This window comes from Tasmannia lanceolata, unplaced genomic scaffold, assembly GCF_043159265.1.
Source record: "Tasmannia lanceolata isolate RefF3 unplaced genomic scaffold, GAP_Taslan_0.1 ptg000013l, whole genome shotgun sequence".
NCBI lineage: Eukaryota > Viridiplantae > Streptophyta > Magnoliopsida > Canellales > Winteraceae > Tasmannia > Tasmannia lanceolata.
The window spans coordinates 27113497-27125503 of record NW_027518690.1 but is presented as its reverse complement, the minus strand read 5'-3'; the positions used below and the strand labels follow the sequence as shown (position 1 = coordinate 27125503).

At 36.9% G+C, this 12007-nt stretch overlaps 1 protein-coding gene across 1 annotated transcript; it reads left to right on the top strand.

Moving 5' to 3' along the window:
* LOC143891109 (uncharacterized) lies at nt 1-11586 on the top strand. The gene is made up of 5 exons (XM_077395753.1): nt 1-246; nt 435-529; nt 8144-9150; nt 10507-10740; nt 10838-11586. The coding sequence occupies exons 1-5, from the start codon at nt 1-3 to the stop codon at nt 11584-11586; spliced, it is 2331 nt and encodes a 776-aa protein (XP_077251868.1).
* Nucleotides 11587-12007: the final 421 nt, after the last annotated feature.

The window sequence follows — 12007 nt, the reverse complement described above, 5'->3', positions numbered from 1 at the left end:
ATGAGCAGCAGCGACAGGGCTCCTGCCAGTGGCTCATATGAGGAACTTGTCAGAGATGTTAGAAACCTGAGGACTGGATTAGTAAATCTCACCACTAGATTCGACTCCCTCTCCACTAGACTCGATACCCTCTCTACTGGATTCATGACTGTTGAGAGTCAGAGAGCCACTGATCATACTCAGATGATGGAGCTTCTAGTTGCCCAGGGGAAGACTCGAGCAAAGGAACATGCTGAGATGCTACGAGTTCAAGCACAGTAGCATACTGAGATGATGCGAGCTTATCAGAGGAGTCAGACCACTAGATACTATACTAGGACTCCACCTCGTGACGAGGGCCCTTCTCAGGAGTGATAGATGTCCAGCACTTTTATGGCAGCAGATAATCTGGAGTCACATCTTGTTGCTGCTTGATCATCATGCGTTTAATTCAGCTTCTTCTTATTGGCCAGTATGGGCTTTTTGGACTATGTTTATATTTTCTTCTCTTCATGGATGCTGTTCATGCCCAATGTGGGCTTTATGCTTGGTTTGTATGCCCAGTATGTGCTTTATACTTTATGTTGATGGATGTTGATGGTGCCCAGTAGGGGCTTTTGGTTGCTTTTATATGTGGATGGATGTGCCATGTATGGCATTATTATAGATGAACAGGATGTTTGCCCAGAGGGGCCTTATGAGTTATATTTCATTTTGGTTCACAATTCAGAGATTATATGATTGTATCCATTGTAGTGGTGATGAGTACATGTCTCTCACACCCATCTGTGAATCTCTAACATTGTAGTAGGACGGGAAGGGGGTGTGTCTGCTCCATATTGACTCATGTATATGGAGTTTTATGTTTCCTATATATATATATATATATATATATAGAGAGAGAGAGAGAGAGAGAGAGAGAGAGAGAGAGAGAGAGAACATTTCCTACACACTTGTGTAGGAAAGTTACCTACACACTACCTTAAAATACAGTGGGGCCCACATTGTTTGGGTGATCCAAACAATTCATTTGAATGGTCCTCACATAGATAGGGTGTCCACAAAAAATCAGATCCATAGGATCATCCTAGCCATTCAAACTATGGAGGGAAAAAATGGACTAATTTGTGAAGGTTTATACACGCCCATTTTACCTCCACAAATCGTAGGGTTGGGATGATCCTATGGATCTGATTTTTTGTGGACACCCTATCTATGTGAGGACCATTCAAATGAATTGTTTGGATCATCCAAACAATGTGGGCCCCCACTGTATTTTAAGGTAGTGTGTAGGTAACTTACCTACACAAGTGTGTAGGAAATGTTCTCTCTCTCTCTCTCTCTATATATATATATATATATATATATACACATGATCTTTTATTTTGCCATGGATGTGTACTTCCTTGTTTCTCATTCTTCTGTATCCATGTGTTTATTAGACTGTGCTCTATTCTTTATCATCGTGTTTTGTCCAATAATCATCCGTTCACATTCAAATTGTGATTATCCTATGAATGGATCAACTGTTGATTGGTTTAAAGGTGATTATATTCAAATCATGGGTTCTATGTGCCTTGAACTCTTAACTTTAGATTAGATGCATTTAGTCAGGGGGAGCTTTCACTTTTATATGTGTGAACCTCAAGGGACAAGGGATCTCTAAAAAGTTATGTTATAGTTCAGAGCATATTCATGCTCTAGAAGAGACTTGACTGCACCTTGTCAAGAAAACCCCTGTTTGGAGCAACCTGGAGCCAAAATAGTTATTTATAGATCTGAGGATATTCATGCTCAGGTATAGACTTGTCTGCTCCAAGAGTAGGAAATGTAGCCCGAGTGTTCAAATCATACACATTGTCATGCTCTAACACATAGGTTTCACCTAGGGTCTCTGGCAAATTCATAGGGGAAGAGCCAAATGGTTATACATTTATATTTATATGGATTATTGTGATGTGCTCACATGGTCTATTGCCCCCACACTTGTGCTTTCATTTTTCAAATCATAGATCAAAATTTAAAAAAAATTGGCTTATCATGCATCTCACTGTTGTTTTCTCCTTGATAAGCATTACTAAGGCTAAAATGTAATATCATATACTCGGCATTATTGACCTTGACACACCATTTGCACCTTTATTGTGAAAATTCTTCCTTTTGTTTGTTGTCAAAAGGGGGAGAATTTTGGGAATTTATTAGGTAGTCCTATTGTATATGCACCACTTGCTTTACATTCATATATTTCACTTGTGCATATAGTGAGGGGGCAATGCTCTATTGAATATCACTTGATCTATATATGTCTATATTTTGGATATCTCCTACCTCCCTAATCAATTTGTTTGCAATCATCAGAAAAGGGGGAGAATACTAAGCCCAAGGGTTCCCAAAGGTTAATCATTCACCTTACCTTCTTGTTTTGATGCTAGGAAACTCAAATTGATTAGCATTTATGAATTAATGTGTTGCCTTGAGGTCTTGTGTTGTATACAGGAATTTAATGTCATAATCGCCATTACACCACTCTCAACACATGGCTTATGGATCAAGAAGCAGAGGAACCAAGAGCTTGCATCTACATTGAAGACATCATCATTTGGAGGATGTTCAAGTTAAGAAGCTCAACATGAAGATCCCACAAGTTCCTTAGCAAGTGTCAAGAAAGAGCTTGGAGTTGAACATGCCATGGTGACACGTCATGTACCTTTCAACATGCATTGAACATTGGAAGATGTCACAAGAGCAAGACAAGTTGAAGATGTTCACCCTCAAGCTAAAGGAGTCCAAGGAAGTGCAAAGGAGCAAAGACATTCCAAGAGGACTCGTGGTATTCACTTTAGAATGTATTTTGGAGTCCTCTTAATTTTATGTTTAAATGCACTTTCAAAGGTTTTCAAATGGTTTTCATAAATAATTTTTTTTACATCTTTGAAAACCATACAAACCCAAAAATGTGTTTAAAAACCTAGGACTAAAGCCCAAAAACCATGGCCCAAAGCCCCTGAATTTAAAAGTTAAAATGGAATTTCACACAGGGCCGGTCGACCGGGCTATGTCGGGCTACTGCAGGATGGTACCTGAAATTTAAGAACATCTCGAAATTTATCGGACTGGCCAACAGGAGGACAATCCGGTCGACCGCGGATTTGTTTTCTGGAAATCTAGAAAACATCCAGATTGGTCTTGTAGGACGACCGCAATGGTCTGGTCGACCGCGATAGTGTTTTTGAGCCGAATTTTTATTCAAACAGATTGCCCTCGCCAGGCGACCGCCATAGGACCGGTCGACCATGCCGGTATGAAATTTGAAATTAAAAGAAGAGCACGATAAGGGCAGGCGGCTGTCGTGCCTCGGTCGACTATCGGGGTTTGAAAAACTAGCCGTTGGGGCTTGCACAGGTTGACTTTTTCAACACTGTTTTTTACAGTTTTACCCCAAACGGTCATATTTCATTGTGGGCTATATATACACTATCAAAACCTTTCAAAATAACCTTTTGCAAGATCAAATCCTATCTTCTTGAACCTAAACTTTTATATGAAAGGTTAAACCTCTTTGAATTTGTATTTTTACATTCTGTCAAGAGGATCTCCATTGGCTGTACATTTGTACCTATTTCTTAAAGAGTTTGTGAGCTTTCAAAGTTTTAATCTGCCTATCAAGAGGCAAGAGAGAGTTTCATTTCTACTTCTTCATTTATACTTGAGGGTCTTCGATTTAGCCCGTTAACAAAGGTAAATCATTTGTAAGAGGAAGTGTTCTTCGCAAGGCTTCGTGCAAAAAGGGTGTGTGCCCTTTGGAGTTGGAGAACGAGTTGTATGTATGGCTTGGTGATTCGCCATTCAAGAATCCCAACCTTAGTGGAGCATCCAAGGAGGAAAACTTGGAAGAGTGGAGTAGGTCTTGTGATAGACCGAACCACTATAAAATCTCGTGTTCCTTGTGGTGTGGATTCTCTCTTCTCCTTTCCCTTGCACATGTGGTGATTGGTAAACTCTACCCTTATCTTGCATTTATGTGTGTTATTCATTAAACAAGGGTTAGAGCAAATAAAGGACAAAAGTAATGTCTAAACCCTAATTGGTTTATCTTGACTATGTAAAACAAGGGTTAGATCAATTAGTGCTTAATTAACGACTTGACTTTGAAAACCTATCTAATTAACCCTAAAAATTTTAATTTACCAATTCTCCCCCCCTCTTGGGTTGTCACACTTGTATTTCACATAATCTACCTAAAATTTCTCTATGAAATTTATCACTCCAAACAAATCGTTTCCTACCAAATATATAAAACTTTCACCCTACAAAGTTGCCCCATAGAGAGAATTCTGTCGCTTTCTAAATCCACTCTCTTTTCTTAATATAGGACTCTCTTTTCTTAATATAGGACTTTTCTTAATATGGTTTATTTACTGTCGTCTCTCTCTCTCTCTCTAAATCCAATCACTTTTCTTAATATAGGACTCTATGGTTTATTTACTGCACATAAATATCTCTTATGTTTCTGGGAAACTCCATGATCTCTATTGGACTCACCTGCACTGTATGAAGAAGCAATGGAAGATTTCGATCAAATAAGCCAGTACCAGCCCATCTCCTTTCCAATATTTTGAATATTTCAATCAAATAAGCAAACTAGTAGAGCCTTTCCTTTCCAATATTCTTTCTTTTTTTGCCCACTAAAAATTTTGGACTTATATGTAATTTCAGAATTAGTGCATTGCCATGATTTCGGCCTTTCTCTTTTTATTTTTCATGATCTCATTTGAAACCACCATGCTTGTTTATGAATTTCTCTTTAGATGGAAAATATTAAGTGGTTGTATGTGTTTTTGTTTCCTGCTTCTTTTTCTTTGGGCAACAAACAACATTCATTTTATTACGCGTTCTTTTTAGATCCCCAGATATAAAATAATTTTTCATTTACAACATTCAGTTTATTACGAGTTCTTTTAGATCCAAAGGCATAAAATAATTTTTCATTTATATTTTCTTTCTCTCCATGTGTATCGCACGGGGTTGCTTCCCGGAGAAAAATACTGGCAAATAAATGGTAATGAGCACAATTTTTAAATGATCTAAGCCATTTATTTTGTGGTCTCCACCTCATCATCCATTGGAGGTTTTTGGACCACAACACATCTACAAGGAGAACCCAATGGATGCTTCGGATCATTCAAATAAGTGGGACCAAATTTACTCTTTTGTGTTGTTTGGATCAGCCAATGTTTATCTTGGTTACTTTTTATAGGCTATAAATGTTTTGGTCGTTTGATTCGAACATAAAAATTTTGTTACTTTTCAGGCTATTTGTTTGGCAAACATGAAAAAAAGGTTGTGGAATATTTTTCTTAACAAGCATTGGGGCAAAGAGGTAGAAGAGATTTGAGGGGCAGTGAATGAGAAGTGCATGATATGGGGTTGGGAAATAAGGGGAAAAAAATCCTACTCTAAACTGGGATTTTTTTTCTTTGTTTACCAACCTCATTACATGCTCTCCGCACTCACGACCCTCTCACCAGTCCTCTCTACCCTTCTCTCACCTTGGAACCAAATATTTTATTTTCATTCTGAAGCGTTAGGATTGTTGAAATTAGGCGTTTGGCTCGGCATTCTATCCAATTCAGCCTGATTCGAGCCTTTAGTTAAAATTATGAATAAGAATAAGAGGAGATTTTGACTTCTATCTTGACATAGAAGTGGAATTAAATGGTGGAAAATGTTGGAATTTGTTTCCCACTGCACGAGGTGGTATTTTGATTCTACTCCAAATGGGACGAAATATTTATTTGATTTTTTAAATAGTTTTTTATTTAATTTTTGTGCTCATTTCCTTAATTTTGATATTATAAAAAAATTGCCAATCCTTCGAAATTTGGTTTAAGGATGGTTAAGAAAGATTGCTTCTTAACATGTAGCCTTTACAAACTTGATTTTCTTCTCTTGCATTGCTAAAGTTACCTTTCCTTGCAGTTATGTTATGCAATCTATAGGCATATATCCATCGTTGTATTTTGATATTAGTACTATATTCGTCATATTTTTTAAAAGGGCTTGAACTTTTTTCTTACATTTTATTTTTGGGTTCAATCTCAAAGTGGATTTTTAGTTAGCATACTTGAGCAAATCATTTTAGTATCAAATTGATCTCATACATTAGATTGCAAGTTTGCGAGTAGAGTCCTTTAAGATATGCAACTAAGTTGTATTTTGATTGCAGTTTCTGTGTAATCTTGCAATCTAACCCAAAAGGACCTTCGGGTTGTGTCTGGATGTGCCTTCAGATGCATCAATATTGCACTAATTGATTCATATGTTTGGAACAATAAAGCTGCTTTATTGAATTCAACATCACATCCAAGTGTTTAGTAGTTTTTTTAAATTGGTAAGGGTTTAATAGTTTATAGACATCCACAACCCAAATGCAAGTGAATGTTGAAAAGATCAATTTTTTTCTCGCTTATAGGTACAAGTTTCTCGCTGTTTTTCCCACCTAAATTTACCATCTACCCATTCATCGCACGGGATTGTAACTAGTAGGAGATTAAATTTGCAAAATATTTCATAATTATAAAGAGCTATTGATATCAGCATGACAATGTTTTCACGGTGGAACTAACTCACTTCGTTTTATATGCTCTGATTGGTTGCTCGCGGAGAGCTTTTTGGGAATTGTAATAGCCTTTTGTGTAAAACATTATGTATTTGTCCCATTGTCAAAACATAATCGTGTCAAAATCATATTTAAAAGGTATTTAATAGCTTGAGGCCATGTTGGATTATTGGTATTTTTTTGGAAAATAAATTTTTTTTTTGAAATTTCATGCTTTTCCATCGTTTGAGTACTTATCAAAAAAGTGACTTGAGCCACATTAGTTCAAGTTTTATTTATGGGGACCTTTAATTTTAACTAGTTGGATGACCCGTTTATTGTTGGTATTTTAATACAAAATAGCCATTGTTGGTATTTTACAAAGTTCTTTTGTTTAAAAAAAGAAGCTACTTTGGTTTGTAAAATGAGTTTGCTCACTTCCTTCACAAAAGTGAATTGTCCCTATCGGAAAGTGGATAAAAGCTTCATGTGGTTGTATAGCTTTTCACTTCCTTAGTTTTGTGAATGAGAAGAGGAGAAAGGGGGCCTTCGCGCATGAGCCACCAAGTGGACCCAATGGAATTTTGGCTATACCACACATGTGCGCCGCCCGGCCCGGCCCGGCCGGCAGCGTGTGTGAGTCAAGGTTTTTCCTTCCCCTACATTTTAATTTTTATTTCTGTCCGTTTAACTTCCCTTTACCTTCGCCGTTACCTTCGCCGTTATTGATAAGGTAAGCCGGCGTACCTGAAGTAAGCCGGCTTACTGGAATGTCAATTAACTGGATAAATAACGGCGTAGTCCTCGGGTAAGCCGGCGTACCTAAACATTGTGACTGTTGGGGAAGTGTCTCTTCGCATCTGTAACGTTTTTTAACGGCTCTTTGCTTGAAGGTCGTCTTTACTCCATTAAAGGGTGCATTGAACGGAACAACGAAAACTACTGTTTTCTACTTGCTTTATCTATTTTACTGTAAATACATATTTCATTCTTCTTCTTTTATTTTACGTATTTTGTTGGGCAATTGGAGTGTTCGGGGGTTCGAATCTCTGAGATCGTGCACTTCTTGGAGATCGACGGTGCGTCGGGCTGTTGTATCCTGGGGGTGATTGCGGCCAGTAATCTGCTGCATCAGAATTAGTTTCCGCAGAGGCGCAAATTCACCTTAAAGAGAGCGACGTAGTCCGTGCCTCATCTCGCCGCATCGGAAAAGGTTTTACTAACGCTGTTTGTTTGTTGTTTCTGTTCCTTAACAGAAATCTGGTAAGCCGTATTATTCCCTAAATCCACAACAAATTTAAGGTGAATTTTATTATCTCTGTATAATATGGCATCACGAGATGAAGTTTTATCGGATTCCTCCAATCCGAATAAACTTTTTTGTTTTAACGGTGCAAACTTTAAGAGATGGAAGAAGAAGATGTTCTTTTATCTATCCATGAAAAAGGTAGCCCATGTTCTAACAGAACCTAAGACATGGAGATCGGAACTGGAACCGACTCATTCCATCTTGAAAAAATAGTGGAAAGAATTTAATTTTCTATGTCAAAATTTTATCTTGAATAGCCTTTCCGATGAATTGTATGATTTCTATAATGACTCTCAAGATTCTAAGTCACTTTGGGAAGCATTACAGAAAAAATATGACACGGAAGAAGCGGGTTCAAAGAAGTATGCTGTTAGCAAATACTTTAGATTTTACATGGTGGATGAAAGGACTGTTATATCACAGACCCATGAGTTGCAGAAATTGGTCAATGACATTCTTGCTGAAGGAATGGTCATTAGTGAACAATTTCAAGTGGCTACTATGATTGACAAGTTGCCTCCTTCGTGGACTTTTAGAAACTCTCTTTTACATAAATCTAAAGAGCTCTCTATGGAAAGTCTTCTTGTCCGTTTGAGGATTGAAGAAGAAAATCGTAACCAGGATAAGAAAGAGGAAAATGTTAGTAATGTAAATGTTTTTTCTGTTTTCCAAAGCCCAAACCAAAAACCACAAGTGAACCTGAAGCCTAAGAAGAAGTCGATGAAGAGAAAACATAACCAAAACCAAGGTACCAATAAGAGTCAGAACCAGAACCCCAAAAAGAATACTGATTATTCTAAGGTTGTGTGTTACAACTGTGGGTTGAAGGGGCATATTTCCCGGATGTGTCGGCAAAAGAAAGGTGCACAAGTCCCTCAAGCCAATGTAACTGAAGAGCCACTTGTGGCTATGATCACTGAGGTGAATGCAGTTGGCGGGTCTAATGGGCGGTGGGCTGACACAGGGGCTTCTCGTCATGTGTGTTATGACAGAAGTTGGTTCAAGACTTATGCATCGGTTGAAAGTGGTAATAAGGTGTTATTGGGAGACTCTCACACCACTAAGGTACTCGGAACTGGGGATGTTGAACTCCGATTCACTTCTTGGCGGAAAGTGATGCTGAAGGATGTTCTTCACACTCTTGAAATGAGGAACAACTTAGTTTCTGAATTTCTATTAAATAAGGCTAGATTTAAACAAACCATTGAATTTGATCAGTACATTGTAACCAAGCATGGATCTTTCGTTGGGAAAGGATATGAATGTTTAAATTGAATGTTGAAATGAATGAAATTTCTTCTTCTGCTTATATGCTTGATTGTGTGAATTCATGGCATGCTAGATTATGTCACATAATAAAAAGTATGTGCATGGTATACGTATACTTCGTTTAATCCCAAAAATGAATTTAGAAGATTTTCAAAAGTGTGAAACTTGTAGTATGGCTAAAATAACTAGAAAGCCTTTCAAAAGTGTTGAAAGAAATTCAAAGTTATTAGAGTTAGTCCATACTGATACATGTGAGTTAGATGGCATCTTAACCCGTAGTGGTAAAAGATACTTTATAACTTTCATAGATGATTTTTCTAAATATTCAATTATTTATTTGATAAAGCAAAAGAGTGAAGCTTTGAAAATATTTAAGGAATATTTGTCAGAAGTTGAGAATCAGTTTCACATGAAAATCAAGAGACTTAGAAGTGATAGAGGTGTTGAGTATGAATCACTAGAGTTTACTGATTTTGTGAAATCTCTAGGGATTATACATGAAACCACGGCTCCGTACTCTCCTGCCTCAAATGGGGTTGTAGAAAGGAAAAATAGAACATTAGTTGAACTTACAAATGCTTTACTCCTAACTTCAGGAGCTCCTTCTAACCTATGGGGTGAAGTAATTCTAACTTCAAATTATGTTCTTAATAGAATCCCCAACTATAAAACTAAAGTGTCACCACTTGAGATATGAAAAAACAGAAAACCTAATGTGAATTACTTTAGAGTATGGGGCTATTTAGCCTATGTGAGACTTCCTGATCTTACAAGACCCAAACTAGGAAGTAGACCCATAGAATGTGTTTTTAAGGGCTATTATTTGAAAAGTAAGACATATAGGTTCCTTGACCTAAAAAGTAATGTAATTGTTGAATCAGTAGATTCTGAATTTTTTAAGGACAGATTTCCTTTTAAATCTAGACATAGTGGGGGTACTAAACATGGTTTAGATGAACACACTGAAACTGAAATGGAACCAAGGCGAAGTAAGAGGACTAGAATAGCCAAAGATTTTGGCCCTAACTTCTATGCCTTTACCTTAGAGGGAGATCCATCTTCCTTATAGGAAGTTTTATCCTCTTCAGATGCTGATTTTTTGAGAGAAGCCATCAATGATGAGATGGAATCTTTGTTGTCTAACCAAACATGAAAATTGGTAGACTTGCCTCCAGGTGTAAAACTATTGGTTGTAAATGGGTTCTTAAAAGAAAACTAAAACCATATGGAATCATAGATAAGTTTAAAGCAAGGCTTGTCGTAAAGGCTTTAAACAGAAAGAGAACATAGATTTTTTTTTACACTTACTCTCCAGTTACCAGAATCACATCTATAAGAGTCTTAATTGTAGTGGCAGCCATCCATAACCTTGTTATCCATCAATTGGATGTAAAGACTGCATTTCTAAATGGTAGTTTAGAAGAGGAGATCTATATGGATCAACCTGATGGTTTTGTTGCCTTTGGTCAAGAGAATAAAGTGTGTAAATTGTTGAAATCACTTTATGGTCTTAAACAAGCACCCAAACAATGGTATGAAAAGTTTGATAATATTGTTATATCAAATGGGTTTAAGATAAATGAAAGTGATAAATGCATTTATTATAAGTATTTTGATTCATGTTGTATTATCATTTGCTTGTATGTTGATGATCTTTTGATTTTTTGTTCTAAATTGAGTAGTTAATAAAACCAAAAACTTGCTTATGCAAAACTTTGATATAAAAGATCTTGGTGAAGCAAATGTAATTTTGGAAATCAAAATAACTAGATCTGAAAATGGTATTTCACTTGATCAATCCCATTATATTGAGAAAATACTTAAAAAGTATAAGTATTTTGATTGTAAACCTGTTTGTACTCCTTTTGATCTAAGTGTTAGATTGTATTCTAATGATGGTGATAGTGTGAATCAAAAAGAGTATGCTAGTATCATTGGTAGTTTAAGATATGCTATAGATTGCACTAGACCTGATATTGCATATGCTGTTGGTTTGCTATGTAGATATACTAGTTGTCCTAGTATAGACCATTGGAATGCTATATCACGTGTAATGAGATATCTTAAACGTACAATTACTAATGGGATTCATTTTCAGAGATTTCCTGCTGTCTTGGAAGGATTCAGCGATGCAGATTGGAATACTTTGTCAGAAGATTCCAAAGCTACCACAAGTTATGTGTTTACTATTGATGGTGGTGTTGTCTCTTGGAGAACTAAGAAAGAAACTATAATCGCTCAATCTACTATGGCATCAGAACTGATTGCTTTAACTTTTGCTTGTGAAGAAGCTACTTGGTTAAAGAATTTTTTACCTGACATACCTGTGTGGTATAGACCTATGTATGCAGTTTTGATTCATTGTGACAGCATGGCAGCCATTGGAAGAGTACAGAACAAGTACTATAATGGAAAGTCGCGACAGATCTGAAGAAAGCACAGTACTGTGATAGAGTTGATATTCAATGGCGCAGTCACCGTTGATTTTGTGAGATCAGGTGACAACTTAGCAGATCCCTTAACTAAGGCCTTATCAAGGAAGAAAATCTGCATTACATCGAGGGGGATGAGACTTAAGCCCATTAATGAGTAATTACTTATGATGGATACCCAATCTAGCGACTGGAGATCCTAAGAACTAGATTTTCAATGGGAAAAATGAATCATAGTGTAATTGGTGGACAAAGCCACGATCATGCTAAATATGAGTTTTTCTCGAAGTCCATCCCTATGGTGTAATCCAGCATGATATCCTGAAGCTTTTTGTGAGGTTGAGTATTTTACTCTTAATGAGATCTATAACTCATATGAGTGGGATGTCTAGGCTACAAAAGCATCCTCGATAGACTTAC